Genomic DNA, 25417 nt, shown 5'->3' with positions numbered 1-25417 from the left:
GTTGGAGTCACCTCAGCTGCTATTTAAAGTGAGGTTCAAGCATTCCTTCCTAAAGGCTAATGCAAGACGCCTATAAACTTTTAGTATTTTAATTCCAAGACAGCCCACTATGTATACCAGGAACAATGAAAAATGGGCTAAATAAGTATGACAGGTTTGTTTTAAGGACAGTCTAATTAGCTCTGAAAAATGACAATGGTACATAAAGGCCATTTATTCTCACCACAGGTCAGAAAGGAGCTAGAAACAGGTGAGTTCTAATTTCGTCTTTAAAAAGTTAGTTCACATTTTCCGTAACAGCAACTGCAGTGCACCAGGCATTCCTTAAATACTGACGGCACTGTGAATAAACTCACTGATGAAAGTCTGCTACATGGGGCGGCTGGGTGGCTCAGTTGGTTGAACGTCTGACTTCGGCTCAGGTCATGATCTCACAGTTCGCAAGTTCGAGCCCCACGTCAGGCCCTGTGCTGACCGCTAGGAGCCTGGAGCCTGCTTCGGATTCTGTGTTTCCTTCTCTCTCTGCCCCTCCCCCATTTGCACTCTGCCTCTCATTTGAACATAAATAAACATTAAAACATTTTTAAAAAAAGAAAAAAGTCTGCTCTATGTATTAGCATCCAAGGAAACTTCCTTGTCATTTCAAAAAAGTCCTCCAGTAGGGACGCCTGCCATGGGTCGCTCAGTTGGTTAAGCGTCCGACTCCTGGTTTCAGTTCATAGCAATGATCCCGCAGTTTGTGAGTTTGAACCCTGTGTTGGGCTCTGTGCTGTCAGCGCAGAGCCAGCTTGGGATTCTCTCTCCCTCCCTCTCCCCCAAAATAAATGTAAAAAATTTCTGAAGTAAATACTTAATATTTGGTCTAATCATGCTATAGATACTAACTACCACATCAGGGTACTGTACTAGATGCCAGAGAACACAGAAGCCCAGACAGTCACCGCTCCCCCCTACACGGAGCTTGTACTCTAGTTGGGAAGACAAGCACTAAGTAAGAGAGTACACACTGATTTAACTGCTATTGCGTTAAGTCCTTATCTAGGTAATCAGGGACCACTTTTTTTTTTAAATTTTTTTAATGTTTATCTATTTTTGAGAGAGAGCGAGTGAGTAGAGGAGGGGCAGAAAGAAAGGGAGACACAGAATCCAAAGCAGGCTCTAGGCTCTGAGCTGTCAGTACAGAGCCTGATGTGGGACTCAAACCTACAAACTCCAAGATCGTGACCTGAGCCGAAGTCAGACGCTTAACCGACTGAGCCACCCAGGCACCCCACAGGACCGCTTCCTTGAAGGCACAACATTTAAGCTCAGCTTTCAAGCCTGAGTAGGAGGTGGCTTGACATGGGATGTACACGTACGCATGTATATGCAGCAAAGGGGTGCACTGCAAGCAGAGGAAACTAATCACAGGAAGCGTCAGAGACAGGAAGCAGTGGAACCCTGTTCCAGAGAGCAAAAGGGCAGTGTGGCTAACTTTCTGCCTGGAGTGATTAAGAGAGATGAAAAGGGTTCAGATTTTCTGGTTAATTCTTAGAATAAAATCTAAAATCTTTAAGGAAAGGCTCTGAGGAAGGATAATGTTGTAACTGCTTTGCCTTTTAAAGAATTACTTAGGCGGTGCCTGGCTGGCTCAGTCAGAGGAGCAAGTGAGTTTTGATCTCGGGGTTCTGAGTTCAAGCCCCATGTGGGACACAGAGATTATTTAAATAAATCCAACTTTAAAAAAAAGAATAGGGGCGCCTGGGTGGCTCAGTCGGTTGAGTGTCTGACTTCAGCTCAGGTCATGATCTCAACTGTCCATGAGTTCGAGCCCTGTGTCAGGCTCCGTGCTGACAGCTCAGAGCCTGGAGCCCGTTTCAGATCCTGTGTCTCCCCGTCTCTCTGCCCCTCCCCCACTCATGCTCGCTCGCGCTCTGTCTCTCTCTCTGTCAAAAATAAACATTAAAAAAAGAATAAAAATAAAATTAAGTTACAATTATTTTTATTTATTTATTAAAATGGAATTAAAACATCCAGGTGAGAGGTGGTGACTTGGCTGCAGAGTGGTGGCAATGGCAAATTAAAGAAAAGAGAACTATGAGAGATAATTAGGGAAGTGAAGAGATGAGCAAGCAGAGGGATGCTCAGGTTTCTGTCTTGTGCAAATGATGTCATTCACTGTGAGAGGAAACAATGGAGAAGGGCCAAGTTTCGGAAGAAGGGAGGAGAGAATACATTTAGTTTTAAATTTATTAAGTTTTGAGGTGGCTGAAAGACATCCAAATGGAGATACTAAATAGAGAGATACCCAAGTCTAGAGCTCACAATGGAGGTCTGAACTGTGATATAAACTTGGGAGTCAACAGCCTAAATACTAAGGGTCTCAAACTTAGGTCTAAAACTATGAATAAAATCTACCTTTTTTTCCTCATGGTTTTTGCAGTCCTCCACTTGACCAACTGAGCTATTGAAGGAATCACACTTTCTCATGGGTTTCAAAAATTACACATATGATAGCTTTGGCCGATGCTGCTGGTGGTGTGTAAGTGGGATCACTTTCCATTCTGCCACAGGAATGATAATCCGTATTTCATCCTGTTCACCCATGTATGTTCTTTTCTTGGTCCCTAAGGCATTTCAGTTTGTTAACTCTGCAACCAATGCTATAAAAGGGGATGAGATCACCCAAAAGAGAATACAGAGTGATATATTCTGAACCTTGAACAGCAACATTTCAAGGTTGGTTAGAGGAGAAACCATGAAGGAAACTGAAAAAGACAACTGCATGAGTCATGGAAGCTAAGATTTCCTTCTCTTAAAATGGGGGTAAATACCACTTATCTTCAGTCTCAGGAATAAAGGAGACTGTTTATACAGACAAGCTCAGCACAGTGCCTGGTCAGGGGAGATGCTAAACCCATGGAGGTTGCTCACAGGTCCTGGGAGTACACGACTGTTTCCTAGCAGGATGTTACTAAACGCTCGTAAAATTTACTCAATTTGTAAAAACTAATTTTAAAAATTGAAACCCAAATACTATTTATGTTATTATGTCAAGATTGTTTGATTTAGAACACAAGTTTACACCCTAGTTGACAAAAAGTACTCATCACTGTCCAAAAGATCTCACTTTGGGGGGAAGGATTACATATATGAATAATTCTAAGATTCTTTAAATGATAGTGAGATGGTTCCTAAGCAGATTACTGACAATTCAACATCATAAATCCTTAAATATTTTTCCCATCATCAAGAAAACTATTCAGAAATTATGGTGAGAGAATCATAATACTGAATATACTAACAGTGAAAAAATTAATATTCCTGTTGTTTTAGAAAAAGACACAGAGACCTTTTTTTTTTAAAGTTTATTTATTTTTGAGAGAGACAGAGCATGAGCAGGGGAGGGGCAAAGAGAGAGGGAGACACAGAATCCAAAGCAGGCTCCAGGCTCTGAGTTGTTAGCACAGCCTGGAGTGTGGGTGCCTGGGTGGCTTAGTTGGTTAAGCGTCCAACTCTTGATTTTCAGCTCAGGTCATGATCTCACCGTCTGTGGGATCGAAGCCCCGTTACTGGCTCTGCGCTGACAGCATGGAGCCTGCTTGGGATTCTTTCTCTCCTCTCCTTGCCCCTCCCCAGTTCGTGCATGCACATGCTCTCTCAGAAACAAACAAACAAACATTAAAAAACAAAACAAAACATGTTTTCAGGGGCACCTGTATGGTTCAGTTGGTTAAGCATCCAATTCTTGATTTTTGGCTCAGGTCATGATCTCACTGTTCCTAAGATAAAGCCCTGTGTTGGGCTCTCCACTGACAGGGTGAAGCCTGCTTGGGATTCTTTCTCCCTCTCTCTCCACTCCTCCACCCCTCTCTCAAAATAAATAATTAAACATTAAAAAAAAAAAATGTTTTCAAAAGAAATTCTTACAAAGCAATCTTAGTGCTTAAGGAAAAAAGCAATGATCTCATACGTTGACACTTAAGTTTTCAGTTTATTACCCAACTTACTTCGACTTTCCAATACTCAGTTTCCTTATCATTAAGTGAGGATAAATAATAATACCTGCCTCATAGTCCCTGTAAAGGTCTTAGCACAGTCCCTGCATACAACAGGCATCCAATAAATACTGGATGGACAGATGGATATATGCAAAGGTACAAAGGTATCATAAAGCATTTATATTTATTAAAACAAATAATTACCCTCTTTAGTTTTAATTATAAAATACAATGTTAAGTTTTAACTGAAAGAACGGGCATTTACTGGGCAATTATTTTGTGCAAAACACTGAACGGAGCTCAGGATAAAGAATATAAAACATGTTCACTGAAAAGGAGGATAGACAGACATCATTTTAGTTAACAGTAGAAAAAGAAAGTCTCCTCTTCTGCAATCTTCTGCATGATGAATTTAGGAGTTGTAAAAATTTGCATTATGACTTTTCTACCCAAAATAGAAAGAGAAGTATAATGAACTCTCATATACCTAGCCTCTAAAATTACCAAAATTTGGCCTTTCTTGGATGACTTCAAGAGTTCTTGGTACTCAAAGACAATTTTGAAAGTAATATTTGTGTAAACTAAATGATGCTAAAACCATTTCCCCACTTTGTACTTGTGAAAAATACTAGTAAGATTATCAGTTGTCCTCTTCATGAACTTAAATAGTTGAAAGTTAAACTCTTTAATACTGAAGTTACTCACCAATGCAGGAAACCACAGTGCTTTCTTTTTATCCAAACTAACGTAATCTACACATACAACTTTTCCTAGTAGCTCATCAATCTGTTTCCTATCATCCTCATCTTCATCACTGGAGGATGAAGAAGACTCTTCCTCTGGTCTAGGAAAAAAAAAAAAAAAAGATATTTCCATTTATCTTCACAGAGAATGAGCATACCAAGCTGATAAATACAGGTATTCCAGAAATCTTATCCCATTTTCAAAAACCTACAGAATGGCAAATTTAAATTTTTATATAATTTTCTAAATTTCTAAATAATAATAAAAAGGGTTATCATGAAAAGAAAGCACATCATTTTCCTAAAAATCTCTTGGAAAGAACACAATACTCAAAAAGCTTAAGGCCCTATATGAAACATCCCAGTGCTACAAAAAAATACAGTAGATGCTACTCTCAAAAGAGTTGGGAGTTCCCAAGATATTAAATTTTATACTCCTAGTACAAAGATAATTTTAAAAAGAGAAAAAGATTTTTATTTATGGGGAGGTTGAATAATGGCGAATATTGATTACCTACGGGGATGAAAACATTTTTGAGATACTCAGCAATGACCAAGTTCACGGACAAAAAATGTAAGTTGAAAAATCATTTTAAAACCTTAAACATGATTTATCTATTTGGTTGACTGGCATAAATCGAATATATTCTAAATTTGTCTCGATGCCTTTCCAAAGGGATGGAGATATAAATGTCACTCCTTTATATTTATACACTTCAACGTAAATATTTTTTAAAAATCCAAAAAAAACTATTGTAATAAGATTAAACATTTTAGAACAGTATGGGAAATATCACTATTTGATTTCAATGATCAAGTAACTTAAAACTTTTCTTCTGGCAGAAACAAAGCAAATTTTCCAAGTTTGCTGCTGAGAACCAGGGTACTTCAAATGACACTTATAGTAATTTAACTGCTACTCAGAAAGTAACAGAAGGTAGGAAAAACCAATACAGCTTGGTATTAGCAAAGCATAAAACCTTAAAAATAGACACACAGCTTCCGGCAGTCATGACAGACTTCCCAAGTCTGAGTTCTACTTGATTACAAGTGTTTCTCAAGGGCAATGATTTTTCTCTCTCCACTTTCTAGTGGCTGTAGAACACAACCAACCTTAAAACCATAATCACTGCTTTTTCAAAGCAGTTATAAAAAACTTATTCAGCTAGGATTTAATAGACACCCTTTAAGACATTATCATTAGCAAGACAGAAAGTCCCAGTATCACAGATAACATAGATCACATCTGTAAAACAGAGAGAGAAAACCGGGCTTTATTTGCCTAACAAGTCATCTGCATCTTTATGAAAATTCTCATTTGTTTCTTAAGACTTAACAAGAATGAAGGCTTCAGACATGAGAAAGTTACATATATATACATATATCTATATATATATGTATATATATATATATATATAGATGTATGTATATACATAAAAAAGGGCTGCCTACATAAAATACCTATCCGCTTTACATACTAAATGTCCAAGTTCCACTCTAAAACCATTTCCCATTCATGCACTAGATTTCTTCCCCCTCGACTCCCCAAATGAAGACTTTGTTCCCACAATGCTTGTTTCCCTCTCCTGTGTCAATTTTTCTGCCTCTGCTATATTGAGTCCTATCAGCATACCCTTATTTCCACTAACATGCTTTATTTCTCCCACTTAAAAAAAAAAAAAAAAAAAAATCCCCTGCAGCACCTTGGTGGCTCAGTAGGTTAAGCAGCAGACTTGGGCTCAGGTCATGATCTCACAGCTCGTGGGTCTGAGTCCCCAGCTGGGCTCTGCACTAACATCTCGGAGCTCAGAGTCTGGAGCCTGCTTGGGATTGTCTCCCCCTCTCTTTGTCCCTCCCCCACTTGTGCTTGCTCGCTCTCTCTCTCTCTCTCTCTCAACAATAAATAAATTAACAAACATTTTAAAAAGAAAAATCCCCTGACCTCACTTTCTCCACCAGTTACTAGCACCTCATTTTCCTACTCCCCCTTTGCAGTCAAACAGAGCCTGGAATGCTCTATTCCCCAGACATTTGGAAACACTCAACTCTTCTAAGTCTCTGTTCAAATGTCATCTCAATGAGGTTACCCTGACTGTCCCATTCAAATTTAGAATCTGCCCGTCCCAATCTCTCCTTTTATTGTTTTCCCACAGCACTGAAAAATCTATCATGCTACATAATCTGCTTAATTCGTTCTTACGTTTTCTCTTTCTGACCCATCTCCCCCGTATGAGAGAATATAAGCCTCAGGGCAGACATCTTATCAATGCCTGTTTATTCACTGATATATTCCAAGTACCTGAACAGTGCTTGGCACAAGCATAGATATTCAATACATATTTGCTGACTAAATAAATGGACTGGATAGATTTCTTTCTCTCTACTATGGTATATCTAATTTTATTTCTCCTGAAATCACAAAATGTAAACAAGTGGCATAACGTACACAACCAGTGTAAACCACACCATTATATGCACCTAGGATCCCTTTAACTTCTCCTCTTACAGGAGTTTGGTCAGGAAATAACTTACACAAGACAAGCACTCAATAAACTGATGGAACAAAAATAAATGAGCATCAAAAGTATTTTAAGGGAGCAAATACATAGCAAGCAGAGAACCTGCTTGGTTTTTATTCCCCTCTGACGTTGTTGCTTCTTTGGTAGTAAGAAAGTATTTGTTTACTTGAGCCAGAACAAAATACAGTACTGTCTTTGTGAAATAACATCTGATGATGCCACTGCAAACAAAGCTAATTACACAGAAATGTTTACAAGCACAGACCAACAGCTAATTACTTAAAGCTGATCACAATTAACTGTAAGAGTTACAATTATAAATTAATTTTTACCATTAATTGTGAATCAAGTAAGAAGAACTTAAGACAAGACATGTGCCAAAGAACAGCAAATGATGAAACACAAGCAGAAAACTCAGCTAGGAACTTCAGAGGCTCAATTTGGAAATGTAATTCTGACTTCAATGCTCCTTATTATTTCAGGCAAGTAACTCAGTTTCAAATTTTACACACTAAATTAAAAAGCTGTTTTCCCCTAAGTTTTATCAAGAAGGAAACCAGAATCAAATTGTCATATCAAAATAAAACAGCAAATAATTAAAAAGTCTTCCAGAATTCGACAGTGGTACTGGTTGCACAGTCTGTGAATACACTAAAAAACAAGGCACACTGTACACTTTTCAAGGGTGAATTGTGGTATGTTAAATGCATCGCAATAAAAAAAATTTTTTAAAGATCTGCAGACCTGTAAATGTCAGTTACAAATCACTAGTTTATTGGGTAAACTTTAGCGCTGTCAGTGAGTAAAATCTGTGCCCATAAATAATTGCTATCAAGAATCATTATGGGCCTTATTATGCTTTATTCTTGTTCTGAACAGGAAAAAAAAAAATGGCAAGCAGACTGATTTCCTACTGTAGCAGCTGCATATATACTTTTGCCTCATTACTGGAAAACACTTTGAGGGGGTGAGGATACACCGATTTTTCTATAATTTCAGGCATTCTATTGTTTAGGCAGAATCAAACAAAATACCTGTATACAATGGCTAAATTAAGGGAAAATTTCAACTTGCTTTAAAAAACTAGAGAATAATAATCTTAAGAAAATACTTGAATACATTAGAATTAACTAAAGGTAGAAGATACATAAAATTCATCTGAAGGAAGGTGTCAAAAATCATCAATTTTTGGAAGAGCTGGAGGCTGATTTACTGGTATGTGGATTAACAGTTGTTAAAAGAAAATAAAGGTAGTGGTATACCTGGGAAGTGGGAAGAGATAACTTCATTGATCTTTGTACAAAATTACATTTTATTTATTTATTTTTTATTTTTATTAAAAAAATTTTTTTTAACGTTTATTTATTTTTGAGAAGAGAGAGACAGAGCATGAGCAGGAGAGGAGAGAGAAAGAGGGAGACACAGAATCTGAAACAGGCTCCAGGTTCCGAGCTGTCAGCACAGAGCCCGATGTGGGGCTCGAACTCACAGACCGTGAGATCATGACCTGAGCTGAAGTTGGATGCTTCACCGACTGAGCCACCCAGGTGCCCCTGTACAAAATTACATTTTAAATGACAATCAGGGAACCAAAAATGAAGACTTTTTTAGTTGAGTAATGAGAGCAGAAATGAAGGTCAGATAAATGACCTTAAGGTCCGAGTCCAAGACTCTGTTGTAGAAAATCACTCAGAAAGGGGAGAAAGAACTTTGAGGAAGTATAATTAAGAAGAAAAGAATTTCCAACTGTGGTACTTGCCTGTAGCGCCTACATACTATGGCATAAGGTGCCAATAAACAAGAACATTACGTGCCTTGGCCATGAGAATGACCACAATAGCGAGCGGGAAGGGACAGCAAGCCAAACAAGGTGACAGATGAGCAGGGCGTCATTCCCTACAAGTTAATTCTCAACCTTCGGTCTGCCATACATTGCACATACGTAATATAATCCCAACAGCAAATCTTTCATTATTCGCAACAGGAAAATCACTTACTTAGACATTTGCTGGAGTCTTTAAAAAGCAAAGATCAACTTGCTCAGTGACAACTGCATGCTTTAGTCTCATCTTCAAGAAAAGGAGACCTCAGCTAATAGATTTTTTAATACATCATGATTTTGGGTCACTTTTGTAGATCACTCTAGGTGATAGTCTATAAACGATCCTTAAATTTATTTTTATACGTCTAGATCACAGTTGAAGAAAGGTAAAACATGTCTAAATATTAGATGCCATCTTTTTCAAAGTTTAAAAAGAATTTTTGATAGATACAAAAACAGTTTTTCCTGCAATATATATAATATAATATAATATAATATAATATAATATAATATAATATAATATAATATAATATAATATAGAAATGTTGTTTCAAAAAATTCAAATATAGGGGTGACTGGGTGGCTCAGTCAGTTAAGCAGCTGACTTCGGCTCAGGTCAAGAACTTGTGGTTCATAAATTCGAGCCCTGTGTCAGGCTCTGTGCTGAAGGCGTGGAGCCCAGAGCCTGCTTCGGATTCTACGTTTCTGTCTTTCTCTGCCCCTCCCCTGCTCATGCTCTGTCTCTTTCTCTCTCAAAAATAAATTAAAAAATTAAAAAGCAATATAAAAAAAAATAATTCAAATATACCCCAAAACAGTTCTACCTATCAGACATAAACAATAAGTAAGCAGAATTTTTATAAACTCACACATAGACACATTTTATGAATGAACTCATGTTACATACCAATAGTTCATGAAAATTTTTTCATTCAATTCATGATGTATCTAGTATTTACATAGTGCTTCCTATATAAACACTTTAAGAATTCATTTAATCTTTGCAACAACTCTGAAAGATAGGTAATATCTCAATTTTACAGAGGAGAAAATTGAGGCATGAATAGACCAAGTAAAATGCCCAAGGTTATACAGCAAGGAAGTGGCAGAAACAGTTATTCACACCCAGGTCACCGACTCCACAGTTCACACTCTTAACAACTGGGCAACACTACCACTCTCAAAAGCTAGAGGAGAAGTAGAAATCTTCACTAATGAAATAATTTTACATTAAATACACCCCACCTCACTGTTCTGACATCATGACGCATAATTAGAAGTTGACTACTAAACTATGGGAAGACTAATGAGCAATGGTAGATAAAAACTTTTAATATACAATTGAAGTCATTAATTTTCAAACAGACATCAAAAGATTTATCTTATAAGCGCTTCAGTGAATATTTTATGGCAATGTTAACAGCCCTCGAAAAAAGTGGTAACATTATTAGATCACAGTAACATCAAATAATCACAAAAGGACTCTTTCATGTGAATAATGCCATCATACATTTTTCATTTATTTTTCTTCCTGGATAGAATTTTTCAAATTTTAAACATCATATGCACAAGAGTAAATAATAGTTACGCCCTGAGTACCCTAAAAATAATCAAGTCATCAGCAAGCTAAATCACAAGTGAGAGAAATTATTCCTTAGTAATTAAGAAAAACATTTTCTTAAAGTATCAGAGTTAAGGGAAAAAAAAAAAAAAAAAAAAAAAAGCATGGCCTGAATCACAAGTACAGTAGGAAAATACTATTATCAAATATTTTTTCAATGCAAGTATCAGTCTTTCCATTTTCTCCCTCAATGAGACACTATTTATTTACTGTTAAAACTAACTTGGAAAGTAACTGAAGTACTACTCTATCTAAGTAAGAGTCAATCAATGAATGGGTAAAGGTCCATGGAATATGGGTGAGTTCAAGTCCTGGTCCTTTCCTTCCTGTGTTCTTTGGATTACTTATTGTGTATGAGGACAATTTCCCCAGTTTTTAGTATGGGTAAAAGCAATACCTATCTTCAGGAGTTTGCTGTAAGGCTGAAAGTAACATGAGACACAGTGCTTACCCCAGTCCTGTCTCCAAAGCTCGGCCACAATTAGATTTAATACCTAACTCAAAATACTGAATGAAAGCATTCACTTACACTAAAGATTTCATAATCCAACTCACTATTTATTTTTAACAGCTACTCTGAAAATATTTGGGCTTAGACTCATTAAAAATTTGTTAATTTTATCCAAGTAAAATGTTCAAAATTGTTTTTGAAACAACCTCCAACAGAGTAAATTAAAAACCCATCCCTTCCAATTTTCTTCTCCTGCTCCTGTGGAGGCAACTATGTTTTTAACTATTTTAGTTATTTCTTTGAGAGTTACTGCCTTATCTCTAAAGAATATTCTTATACTGGTATTATACATTTTAGACATTATTCTGCTGACTTCCTGTTGTTACTAGGACTCAACTTTTATGTTTAAGACACCTCCTCACCCTCCATCCTATATTAAGTTTTCCTTTCTTAGATAATTTCCAGGGGGAGTTACTTAATGCCTTCGCTATTTGTTCTCTATTTGTTAAGATGATATCTTTAATTTCCTCCCAGTGTTTCATTATATCAGGTAATCAAGTCCTCCTTTTTAATAGAGACTTCAATTCCTCCATTCTGCCTTCTACTGACTACCAGCATCTAGTGTTAATATGGAGAAGTCTGATGCCATTCTGCTTCTCAGTCCTTTGCAATAAATTATTTCTCTTTTGGCAACTGTTTGAAGATTGTTTCTTTATCTCTGATGACCCCTTTGATCCTGTGATCCTTTTTAATGTAGAGCCTTTGCAGCCTAAGCACGTCCCATTAAAAGTAATTTGTTGGGGGGGCGCCCGGGTGGCGCAGTCGGTTAAGCGTCCGACTTCAGCCAGGTCACGATCTCGCGGTCCGTGAGTTCGAGCCCCGCGTCAGGCTCTGGGCTGATGGCTCAGAGCCTGGAGCCTGTTTCCGATTCTGTGTCTCCCTCTCTCTCTGCCCCTCCCCCGTTCATGCTCTGTCTCTCTCTGTCCCAAAAATGAATAAACGTTGGAAAAAAAAAAAAAAAAGTAATTTGTTAGGTAGAATATATGTCACAACTGCAAGACATAAAAATAAGTGATGGTTTCTGTCAAGGATATTATTAGGAAGAGAAAACAAATACTACAATAACAACAACAGGTGAAATACTACCTTTGACATGAGATAAATGCACAGAATTTAGAGGGTTTAGAGGGTTCAGAGGAAAGAAAACACATCTGTTTTCAAGGAAAGAGCAGGGAGACACAAAAAGTTCACATAAAGGTGGGAGCATTTCTGTTGGAGGACTGAATGTGTGAGTCAATGACATGAAAGGGTGGCATCTGAGAAAGAAAAAACGAGCATGAATAAAAGCACGGTATCAGGAAAACAAAGGCTGTATTCAGCGAATACTGACCATAGCATCAAGATACATGTAGGGAGAAATGGCAGGCAGATATACACCTGTTAAGGTTGGCTGAGCACGGAGAATCTCAAACACCCGTGCTAAGGAGTCTGAAATTACTATTAGATCCAGTTAGCATTTTGCAAATTACAATTTAAAATTAATAACTATTAAAACAATACTAGAAGGAGAAATGAATTCAGGTTCAACTAACAGTCATGAAAATGGACTTACATATGATTAGATCTTCTTCCTCTATTTGTTTTCTTTCCTATGACTGGAGTGCCAAAATGTTCAGGGTTGGTGAGTGGGAGCTGGTCTAATGTCTGTGGGTAAGAACATAAACCCAGCACAGTTATTACGTTGCAAGTTCTTTTTCCTTTTTAAACCAAATCAGTTTAATATGCTTAGATTTTAAGATTAAAAACTGCCCCCAAGGAAGACTAAAATACAACTTTCCTAAAGATTGAAACTGTCATTTCAAAGATATTAGAATCAAGATGAATGAGCCCACTGCTGGAAAAAAAACAAAAAAGAAAAAGTGAAAAGAAATTTATTCTTCTTTCCACATGGTTTCGTTATCTATTTGAAAGCTGACAGACTTCTAAGAATGATTAAAATACAAAACAGACACTAGAAAATAGATTTCAGAGATAAAAACCTACATGTAAGGACCTAACACCTAAACTGGGACCAACCGCTACTCAAATTTCTCTTTGTTCAAAGGGAATCATAATCCATAATATAGAATTCTTATAAGTAACAAAATCATCCCAAAAAACGCATCAATTGCTTGGAAAACAGCTTTAGATAGGCTGTATTACTACTTTGCAAACATTTTCTACAATAAACCTTTTTTTTAAAAAAAAAAAGAAAACGTAGGGGCACCTGGGTGGCTCAGTCAGTTGAACGACCCACTTTGGCTCAGGTCATGATCTCACAGCTCGTGAGTTTGAGCCCCGCATCAGGCTCTGTGCTGACAGCTCGGAGACTGGAGCCTACTTCGGATTCTGTCTCCCTCTCTCTCTGCCCCTAACCCACTTGCATTCTGTCTCTGTCTCTCTCAAAAATAAATACACATTTAAAAAAAAAAAAGAAAAGAAAAGAAATGTAAAACTTAGCTTTTCTACATTTAATTTCCCCTTCCTTTTTAATCTGCAACATCCAATACAGTGCTTGGTATGAAGACAGTGATCAATAAGAAAACATTTCTTCTTGTCAACTGACAGTTCACGTCAAACCTTTGTCCCTCACCCCATTCTAAAACAACGATTTCCAGGTGAGGAACTGGTTATTGATTAAAAGCAGAATGAAGAAAAAAGGGATTTGGGAATGATTCCCTTCATTTCTCAGTATCCAGTATTTCTTAAATTTTTTTGCCATCATTTCCTGAAAAGGTTTCTGTATCTAAAAAATTAAGGTATTGATCTAAAGACACTATCCCAACTAACTTCATTCTGAGTATCAGTTTTGATAATATTCCTACTTTCTCTGCATTTTTAAGATCTTTTACACAAGTGCTATTGCTTTCATCACTCCAGTAGACGCTCTGCTGTTACAGATAATGTCATGAATGCCAGGGGAACTAAAGATCCCAGAAAAACTGTCAGGATGGACAGAAGGGTGAGTAAGTACTTAGGATAAAGAGTTCTCAAAGTTATAAACCAGGGTGTTACATGAAAGGGTACACACCAACTTAGATTTTTTTTTTTTAAGATCAGATAGCTAAATATAAACTAACGTTAATATTCAAAAGGAAATTTTTAATTTTTATTTTTAAAACAGGTAATTTTGTCAAAACGATGAACTAAAATGTGAAAGGGGCAAGCATATTAATAATCTATGGTGTTTTAACTTGAGTAAATGTATTTGAGATACATATAACTAGGTGTCCAACAACAGTAAAAGGTACTATCCATAAAACATGAAAAATAATTCCTTCAAAAGATAGGTTTATAGGGCATAAAACCTAATCCTACAAATTTAGTTTGTTTAAATTGGGCACTTAAAAAATATTTGGAGGCAAAGTTGGTCCAAATACAATAATCTGCCAAATAAAAACTCTTTAGAAGCCACTTGTCATTAATTCCTAACTATGCTTCCCATGGGCAAAAATTTCAAAGCACTATATTTGGTAAACAGAAAATAAATTAATCTGGGTTCACTTTCTCACCTTACTCCCCTACAACTGAAGTTGCTCTCCTGAAAGCAAAGATTTCTATTCAGTACTGTGATTTCTATTTCAAGCATCTGCTAGTCACTAGTTACAGGAAAGAAAATACCCAGGATTTCTGATTTCCCTCCCTATGTAATACTTAGAACAATAAGAAGCAGTATCTCTGTCCTTGGCCTCCAATCATGTCCAGGGAAATAGAAGCACGTCTAATTCAAGTGACAGAAAAGACTGAGGTGAGGGTAGAATCTGTCTTGTCTAAGCCTAAAAAGTAATAAGCAGAGACCCCCGGCTATATGGAAGGCTAAAAGAAAATTTCACAGGCCTGGGGGAAACATTCCTATATCTGTTACCTAACTGGGCTGCAGGAAATATGGAGCTGGGATTTTATCTCACTTTTCTTTAGTTTTCACCTGCATGTAGTAAATGCACAGAGAATACCAGCTGATGAAACTACTTCTGAATGACAGACTCAAATTAGGAATGTCCTCCAGAAATGCCCAAACACTCAGGCAATGGGCAACATCCTCACTAAGGTGGTTATGGTAGAACCAGAGATTTTAGTGTTGGAATTCAGAGGACTGAAGTGCTATTGTGATCTCCTATCATGGAAATCTCGAATTTAAATCTTCATTGAAGTATGTAGCTTATTAATGGAACTACTGAGCCCCCATACTGCCAGTATGATATGGCTTTTTGCTCAAAGGCCAAAGTTATTACCAATAACAATGCCCTGAGGAATCTTTCAAAAACTTAAAGATGCTTTTTTGAGAATATCAAAAATAACAAATTAAGGGAAAGAATATATAGATGGCATATTAAATACATTCCTGGCCACGTTACCACAGAACTCAATATATTCATAATTTTAAAATATCTGATTGATTAATGCTTTTTCTCCTCCAACAGACGGTAAATTACTCTCAGGATAAATTCCAGGGCTACTTGGCTTATGCTTGTCTCTAGTACCGAACATAGCACCTGGCTTAGGACAATGGTAAGGGACAGGACACCAATATTCCAAGTACCCGCCAGCAAAATATGAAATCTAACACATTTGGACACACATGGTAAAAGTGATCCTCCTAGAAGGTAAGAAGGATACATTGAGCTACTTGCTCATGTTGCTTCAGCCTTTACACTATAACTGTCTTATGAACTATAAAATTCTCCAGACAAAAACAAAATATTTTAGATATTTCTCTGAATTAAAAAAAAATAAGACACATGCCTTCACTTAGCAGATGAAAAGTCAAGTCTTCAAGCCCCCATATTTACCGACCTACTATACCTGTACACACGTTCTAAGGGAAATGAAATTATTTCTAAGAATTACATGAACTTCGGGTTGCTGGCTGGCTTGGTCGGAAGAGTGTGAGACTCTTGATCTTGCGGTCATAAGTTCAAGCCCCAGGTTGGGTGCAGAGATTACTTACATAAATAAAACTTAAAAAAAAAAAACAAAACAAAACTATATAAACTTATAAAGAATTCTGTTACTTCATCAGTCTGTGTAAGAAGCCAAATTCACTGCAAATTCTAAAGTTTATTTCCTGTATTTGAACCTTCACAATTAATTCAACAAATATTTCCTGAAGGTTTTTGTGTAGAAAACTCTCCTGGGAAAAGAAAAGCCATCAAAATGACAAAAACATGGCTATTAACTCAAACAGCTTAAAATCTCACAGAGAAAATAAGAAAAGTAATTAAAAAAAAATCAAATAAGAGTAAGAGAAGCGCTGAAGGATCAAACGCTAAAGGGATCAAATTTGGTTAGAAATTTGTCATGGAAGACATCATGGAGGAATATTAAGAGGAGCAGTGCTCAGCAGAAACCAAGAAATGAATTTGAACCAAATTCTGAAAATACCAAGTAGTCTTATAAGACAGAAGGACAGGGAAATGCAGAAATGAGACACCTGGGTGGCTCAGTTGGTGGAACACACAACTCTTAATTAATCTTGGAGTTGTGAGTTCCAGCCACTATGGGTGTAGAGAGAGAGTACTTAAAAGTGAAAAGAAGGGGCGCCTGGGTGGCGCAGTCGGTTAAGCGTCCGACTTCAGCCAGGTCACGATCTCGCGGTCCGGGAGTTCGAGCCCCGCGTCGGGCTCTGGGCTGGTGACTCGGAGCCTGGAGCCTGTTTCCGATTCTGTGTCTCCCTCTCTCTCTGCCCCTCCCCCGTTCATGCTCTGTCTCTCTCTGTCCCAAAAATAAATAAACGTTGAAAAAAAAAAAAAAGTGAAAAGAAAAAGAAAAACTGAAAGAGAAAGAAAAGAGAAACGAAATGAAAACTGAAACAGAAAGAGAAACGAAACAAAACAAAAAGAAAAAAGAAAAAGGAAGGACAGAGAAATGGTACAATAGGAAAAACAGGCTGGAATCATAATATACAGAACCTGTCCCAAATTCGGAATTGGAATAAGAATTCAATTATTAAAAAGAGAAGATGGGGCACCTGGATGGCGCAGTCGGTTAAGCGTCCGACTTCAGCCAGGTCACGATCTCACGGTCCGTGAGTTCGAGCCCCGCGTCAGGCTCTGGGCTGATGGCTCAGAGCCTGGAGCCTGTTTCCGATTCTGTGTCTCCCTCTCTCTCTGCCCCTCCCCCGTTCATGCTCTGTCTCTCTCTGTCCCAAAAATAAATAAACGTTGAAAAAAAAAAAAAAGAGAGGAAAATATTTTCAAAACAAGAGAATACGAAAAAAGTCTAATACTTTAATAAATAATATTAATAAGTTCCCAAAGAGGGGCAACTTGGGTGGCTCAGTCGGTTAAGCATCTGGCTCTTGATTTCGGATCAGGCCATGATCTCACAGTTCATGAGATTGAGCCCAACTGTCAGGCTCTGTGATGATGTGCAGAGCCTGTTTAGGATTCTCTCTCTCTCTCTCTGTCTCTCTATTTCCCTCTCTCTCTACCCCTCCCTCCCTCTCTCTCTCAAAACAAACAAAACAAAATAATATAATCCCAAAGAAACACTGTTCTAAATAGTGACAAGAAAAAAGGAAATGATGGTTTGATCACACTATGCATTAATTAATATTTATAGACTAGACTAGAAAATAGAACACTTCAACCATATGCCTTTTTAAAATTCTGGATTACAAGCTAGTAACTTACAGAACTTTGTGAACCCTCCCTCCATTCTCAATAACTTAACACCCTTCAATTCTAGAGCATGGCTTTGGTACTAGAAAATACTGGTTTGAGAACCAGCTCTGACCATCAGTTTCACCATCTGTAAATTGCAGATAATAATGCTATCTACTTCATAACGTTGTTAATGTGATGATGTACATAAAGCAGTGAGCAGGGGCGCCTGGGTGGCTCAGTCGGTTGAGGGTCCGACTTCAGCTCAGGTCATGATCTCACGGTCTGTGAGTTCCAGCCCTGCGTTGGGCTCTGTGCTGACAGCTCAGAGCCTGGAGCCTGCTTCGGATTCTGTGTTTCCCTCTCTCTCTCTGACCCTCCCCCGTTCATGCTGTCTCTCTCTGTCTCAAAAATAAACATTAAAAAAAAATTAGAGGGGCGCCTGGGTGGCACAGTCGGTTAAGCGTCCGACTTCAGCCAGGTCACGATCTCGCGGTCCGTGGGTTCGAGCCCCGCGTCGGGCTCTGGGCTGATGGCTCAGAGCCTGCAGCCTGTTTCCAATTCTGTGTCTCCCTCTCTCTCTGCCCCTCCCCCGTTCATGCTCTCTCTCTGTCCCAAAAATAAATAAACGTTGAAAAAAAAAAAAATTAGAAAAAAAAAAAGAAAGAAAAAGCAGTGAGCCAAGTCCCTGGCAAATATAAGCACTTCATTTATTCATCCAACTACGACTTATTTCAGTTCCTACACTATGCCAGGCACTGTTCTAGGAACTGGGAACAAGTGGTGAAGAAGACACATTAAAAAACGTGCCCTTGTGACACATTCTAGTGAGGAAGGCAGACAATGAACAATTAACTAAGCACATATACATATTCTGATGTCAGAGAATGACACGTGCTATATAAAGAAAACTAAATCAACCTAAAAAGATTAAGAGGAATGGAAGGCACTATTTCAGAAAGGTCAGTCAGGCAAGGCCTCTTTGAGGACAGGCTATAAGAATGTCAGCTAGTAGTAGTAAGGAATTGCTTATAGTTTCTACTCCTTTAATGATGATGGGGTTCCAGTGGATTATTAATCAGACATTTATGGGGCACTTGGGTGGCTCAGTTGGTTAAGCATCCAACTCTTGATTTCAGCTCAAGTCATGATCTCACGGTTCATGAAATCAAGCCCCATGTCGGGCTGTGCACTGACAAGCCTGCTTGGGATTTTCTCCCTCTCTCTGCCTCTCCCCTGCTCACTTTCTCTCTCTCGATTTCTCTCTCTCTCTCAAAAATAAATAAACATTAAAAAAAAAAAAAATCAGGGGCGCCTGGGTGGCGCAGTCGGTTAAGCGTCCGACTTCAGCCAGGTCACGATCTCGCGGTCCGTGAGTTCGAGCCCCGCGTCGGGCTCTGGGCTGATAGCTCAGAGCCTGGAGCCTGTTTCCGATTCTGTGTCTCCCTCTCTCTCTGCCCCTCCCCCGTTCATGCTATGTCTCTCTCTGTCCCAAAAATAAAATAAACGTTGAAAAAAAAAAAAAAAATCAGACATCTGTTTTTTACAATTATTTACAAATTAGAGTCTACATAAAAGTTACCTAAAGATAATAGTTAAGCAAGCTCATTGCATTTTCTTTGTGGACAAATGCTAAAATATTCTTACACCAAAAAAAAAAAAAAAAAAAAAAGTATCACCTAGTACTCAAACAGGATTCACAGATTACATGATAATGGTAAGATGTATTAATGAATTTTCCTGATTAACGAGTCAGTTGCTTGAGAAAGAAAAATATGCTCTCCCTAATACAAAGTATTAAGATACAGTCACTCATTAAATTATTACTTACTTCACTTTCAGCAAAATGCCTCTCTCCCTTCAGGCACAGGGAAGACCGTCTCAGTGTCTTCTCATCTCCATCATCAAAAACTATGAGGAGGTAAAATTGGAAACTACTGAAGGATTTTTTCAAAGGTTAACAAGATGATATAAACTATCGTTTAATTTTCTGAGGGCAAACAGAACGATTGTTTAAGAAGATTACACTTAAAAACGTAGTTCACATTTTAGGTTTACTAAATGACAACGTTAAATTCTAAAGTATCTTTTCCAATTTCTAGTGATAAAGAAACAATATAGCTGAAATGAACACATTTCCTGACCCAGAAAACACCACATGAAAATAAGAAGCTAGCATTTTAGGAAGAAACTATTTAAATGCTAATTAACCCATCTCAATATTGTAAAGGAAAGGCAAGTTTTCCAGCTGGTAAATACAGACATCCAAAAAACAAGAACAAAAACCAGAACGAGTACAAATTTGTATATTCAGACTGCTCCTAAAAAAATTATTGTTTTTATTATTTAAAGCAGGGTTTCTAAACCTGAGTACTACTGATATTTTGGGGCAGGTTAATTCTTTGTCATGAGAGGCTATTCTGAGCACTACAGGCTACTTAGCAGCATCCCTGGCCTCTAGCCACTAGATGCCACTAGTGGCTTCCCAGTTGTGACAACCAAAAATGTTTCCTGCCAAAGACACTGTCAAAGGTTCCTTGGGTGACAAATCTGCTCCCCACTGAAAACTACTTAAAGTACTAAAATGTCCCAGAGAATTTACTGTAAGTTCATAGATACACAAAATATACATATATTTTATAATTTTAGCATATGCTGACCTTCCTCACCAATTATGGGGGAAAAATAACCCTATTTCAAATAAAGTTACTAAGCTTTGATTTTACTAGAAACAGCACTTCTTGCCTAAGTGACAAAACTGGTTCTTATATATTAAATGAGACTTTGTGAGACTGGATAAATAACTTTTAGTATGTTTTTTAAACGGTGCACATTTATGAGACTGACGACCATACATAGTTACCACCAAACTTACTTCCCAGAATTGCTCACAGTCTTGTAACCTACATAAGGTCAATTTTCTCATCTCAAATTAAAATCCCCCCTAAGTTTTTTTCTCATCCCACAAAAACATAAACAAAACTCATCTATACTATTTCCAAGCTCCATGAAATTCTGACATCATCAAAGACATTTTAACTAGGTGTCTATTTTCATCTATGAGGTCATTAAAGATTGGGGCGCCTGGGTGGCGCAGTCGGTTAAGCGTCCGACTTCAGCCAGGTCACGATCTCGCGGTCCGGGAGTTCGAGCCCCGCGTCAGGCTCTGGGCTGATGGCTCAGAGCCTGGAACCTGTTTCTGATTCTGTGTCTCCCTCTCTGCCCCTCCCCTGTTCATGCTCTGTCTCTCTCTGTCCCAAAAAAAATAAATAAACGTTGAAAAAAAAAATTAAAAAAAAAGACTATGAATTATTCCCATTCAATAAATAATGCCAGGATATTTGGCTATTGATTTGGCAGGTAGGGGAAATCTGACATTTCAAAATGTTCAAAAAACTGAACTGCAGGAGAAATAAAAAGCTATTTGCGGGGCGCCTGGGTGGCGCAGTCGGTTAAGCGTCCGACTTCAGCCAGGTCACGATCTCGCGGTCCGTGAGTTCGAGCCCCGCGTCAGGCTCTGGGCTGATGGCTCGGAACCTGGAGCCTGTTTCCGATTCTGTGTCTCCCTCTCTCTCTGCCCCTCCCCCGTTCATGCTCTGTCTCTCTCTCTGTCCCAAAAATAAATAAAAACGTTGAAAAAAAAAAAATTTAAAAAAAAAAAAAAAGCTATTTGCAAACCAAAAATAAAACTATAAATTGAAGAATACATTGGAAAATAAATTTATTAACACTGACAGAAGGAAGCCCTTTTAAACAAGATTCAACAAGGAAAACCACAAAGGAAAAGGTGATCAGAGGAAAACTTACACTGAAAATTGATAGCAGAGAAAAAAAGTAAAGCAATAGGAGAAAAATACTTGCAACTAAAGGAACCAAGGGATAATAATATTCAGAATATATAAAGATCTCATATCCTATAAATAAGAAAAAGATAACCATCCCAACAGGAAAAGGGGGAAACTGGAAAGGCACTATAACATGCAATTCAAAAGAGAGAAAATACAAATGAAATGATGTCCCTTTCAATAAATATATGAAAAAATGTTCAGTCTCACTAGTAATCATGGGAGGGGCATATTAAAACAAAACTGAGATACTGCTTTGTATCCAGATGGGCAAAAATTTTACAGATTACCGACATCAAATTTTACAAGGGCTGGGAAAAGAAGTGCACTCACACACTGTCCGTGGAAGGGTAAATGAACAGTCTTCCAGGAAGGTGGTTTTCATTACCTACTAAATTTTAAAAGTACATTCATTTCACTTCACTCTGTGTCTACTTCTCAATATATACATATACTAGGGAAAAACAGGAATAACGTGTATTCAAGGAGACATTCAATCCACCATTTATTTTAATAGCAAGAAAACTGGCAACATCATGAGTTGAAAGTAAACAAAATTAAAAAAAAAAAAAAGAAGGGACACCTAGGTGGCTCATCGGGTCCAACTTCGGCTCAGGCATGATCTATGATCTCATGGTTGGTGGGCTCGAGCCCCACATCGGGCTCTGTGCTAACAGCTCAGAGCCTGGAGCCTGCCTTGGATTCTGTGTCTCCCTCTCTCTCTCTGCCCCTCCCCTGCTCACACTCTGTCTCTCAAAAAATAAATGTTAGAAAAAATTTAACAAAAAAAACTTATGGCACATCAAATATTATGAAACATACTACTATAATTAAAAGAAATTTCTCTGTTGCACAACATGAATATACTTACTACTGAAATATACATTTAAAAATGGTTAAGATAGGGGCGCCTGGGTGGCGCAGTCGGTTAAGCGTCCGACTTCAGCCAGGTCACAATCTCGCGGTCTGTGAGTTTGAGCCCCGCGTCGGGCTCTGGGCTGATGGCTCAGAGCCTGGAGCCTGTTTCTGATTCTGTGTCTCCCTCTCTCTCTCTGCCCCTCCCCCGTTCATGCTCTGTCTCTCTCTGTCCCAAAAATAAATAAACGTTGAAAAAAAAATTAAAAAAAAAAAAGATAAAAATGGTTAAGATAGAAAAAAGCTTCTCTTGAAAAGATACACCTCTTGAAGAGATATATCTCTTGAAGAGATATAACGATATACTTTGAAGTGAAAAAAGCTACAAATTCAACTTTATAATATATACGCTAATTTCAAATTATACTTTATGCACATATTTATGAAATAAACATTTTAAAGACCTGGAAAGATTAAAAAATTACCAGTAATAATATCTTTAGTATTACGGGAGGAACTAAATCAAGGAAATTTTGCTTTATTTGTATTACCTCTGAAAATACATTTTTAAAAGATTTATTCCCTTACCTACAGTGTACCAACTTGCGTCTGTTAATTTATTGATAACAGCTTCCTGATATGCACCATCAAGATTCTTCACTTCCACAATAGCTCCAACCTAAAAAGTTAGAAAAACGTTTAGAAGATAAAATTTAACTGAGTGCGTGGTGGTGAAGAATAAAAGTAACTAGTGATTTGTGTTAAAGTGCCAGCAGTTTAATGTACCACTGTCTTTGTGCCATCTGTGAAAATGTCAAAAAAGTAAATTCGTAAAAAAGTAAATAATATCTAAATACTGTTGTGAAAATAGTGTTGCCCTTACAACAACCTCCCTGAAAGGGTCTTGGGAGACCCCAGAGGTCCTCAGACCACACTTTGAGAACCACTATCTATGAAATTGACTGCCCTTGCCTCCTATTACCACTCCTCTTTCAAAGAGGCTGGGGAAGGAGAGAAACAGTTAAGAGCAAGCTCTGGCATCTCCTTAAGAGTTATAATTTACCACTAATGACAATCATTTCAAATATTTTCCATTCTGATCAAGAAAATGCTGAGAATTACATTTTTATGGTCTTTAACACTACATCAAACAGCTTCTGCACAGCAAAGGAAATCATCAACAAAATGAAATGGCAACCCACTGAATGGGACAAAATATTTGCAAATCATATATGTGATAAGGGGTTAATATCCAATTTACAGAGAGAGAGAACTCATACAACTCAATAGCAAAAACAAAAACAAAAAACACAACAAAAAAACCACACCAAAACAGTCCAATTAAAAACCGGGCAGAGGATGTGAGTAGACATTTTTCCAAAGATGACACGCAAATAGCCAACAGGTCCATAAAAAGATGCTCAACATCAGTAATCATCAGGGAAATGAAATCAAAACCACTGTAGGTTATCATCTCACACCTGTTAGAATGGCTGTTATCAAAGACAACAAATAACAAGTGTTGGCAAGGACATGGAAAGAAAACGGAACCCTCGTGCACTGTTGGTGGGAATAGAAAATAAACTGGTACAGCAACTATAGCAAACAGTATGGAGGTTTTTAAATTAAAAAGAAAACTGTGACCCAGCAATTCCACTAGTGGACATCTATCCAAAGAAAACGAAAACACTAATTCAAAAAGATATCTGCACCCCCATGTTCATTGCAGTATTGTTGACAACAGCCAAGATACAGAAACAACCCGAGTATCCACTGCTGGATGCACAGATAAAGAAGTACACACACACACACACACACACACACACACACAGGAATACTATTCAGCCATAAAAAGGAAGGAAACCTTGCCATTTGCAACAACATGGACGGACTCTGAGGACATTATGCTAAATGAAATACCAGACAGAGAAAGACAAGTATCAGATGGTATCACTTATATGCGGAATCTAAAAACCAAAACTAATAAAAAACCAGAAGCTCACAGATACAGAGAACAGACTGGTCATTTCCCAACCAGAGGGTGGGAAAGAAGTGGTGAGTGGATAAAATGGGTAAAAGTGGTTAAAAGGTACAAACTTCCAGTTATAAAAATAGTCCTGGGGACATATTGAACAGACAGCAATGGTTACTATAGTCAATAATACTGTACTGCATATTTGAAAGTTGCTGAGAGTAAATTTTAAAAGCCTCTATGACAAGAAAAAATTTTAACTGTGTATGGTGATGGATGTAATTAGACTTACTGTATGGATCAAACATCCAATCATCATATTGTATACCTTAAACTAATATAATGTTATATGTCAATCATACCCCTGAAATTAAAAGTATATATGATCTTTATGGTAATAACAAAAAACAAACTTGTTCAGAGAACAGAGTGTTAGCCCCACACAATGCCCAAAGTGGAGAAGGAAACTGGAGAATTACCAAAGCTTTTATCAAATGACTGTAGTCAAAAATACGTGGTACTATTTTTTTAATTTAATAAGTGGTCTAGGTATTATATTTCATGTGAACTCATCTGAAAATACATTAAGATCAAATGACCACCACTTTTGGTAGGTTTATTTCCTCTAAGAGAAACATTTACCCAAATGCTGACCCTTCCTATCAGGTAACAGAAAGCTATGAAGTATTTTAGGGAACAATACAAAATCTACACACACACACACACACACACACACACACCAATCAACAGATAAAGAAAAATACTTTAACATCTTGACCTCAAAATTTAATATAGTTGCCTGTGTCAAAATCAAAATGGTACTAAGCCCTAATCACAAAGAAAATTGTAATAAAGTAAGAAAAACCAAACAAGTAAAATAAACCAGCTACACAAGGAGGTGGGAGCAGAAGGAGAAAAAGAGGGCTTGAGGTTACAAAGCAGTTGCCTACTCTATCTCTTCGCAACAC

The 25417-nt window shown here is 37.6% G+C and overlaps 1 protein-coding gene across 8 annotated transcripts in view; it reads right to left on the bottom strand.

Moving 5' to 3' along the window:
- The window catches only part of ARID4B (AT-rich interaction domain 4B), a 157549-nt gene that overhangs the window by 60126 nt on the left and 72006 nt on the right, over positions 1–25417 (bottom strand). For 7 of the 8 annotated variants that reach the window (XR_015241548.1, XM_086679639.1, XM_086679638.1 and 4 more), the window contains exons 5-8: positions 23066–23156; positions 19609–19688; positions 12749–12840; positions 4686–4824 (exon numbers count right to left, since the gene is read on the bottom strand). Coding sequence is in view for 7 of the 8 variants with exons in the window: in XM_086679639.1 (XP_086535765.1) it covers positions 4686–4824; positions 12749–12840; positions 19609–19688; positions 23066–23156 (402 nt within the window). In the remaining variant the exon portion in view is untranslated. Of the gene's footprint in view, positions 1–2397; positions 4658–4685; positions 4825–12748; positions 12841–19608; positions 19689–23065; positions 23157–25417 lie in introns of those variants that run through there. The other variant, XM_086679644.1, reaches the window with a different exon arrangement.

The sequence above is a fragment of the Puma concolor genome, chromosome D2 (genome assembly GCF_028749965.1).
Source record: "Puma concolor isolate L17-30 chromosome D2, mPumCon1.1.hap2, whole genome shotgun sequence".
In the NCBI taxonomy this organism is placed as follows: Eukaryota; Metazoa; Chordata; class Mammalia; order Carnivora; family Felidae; genus Puma; species Puma concolor.
This window is presented reverse-complemented; position numbering and strand designations above follow the sequence as displayed.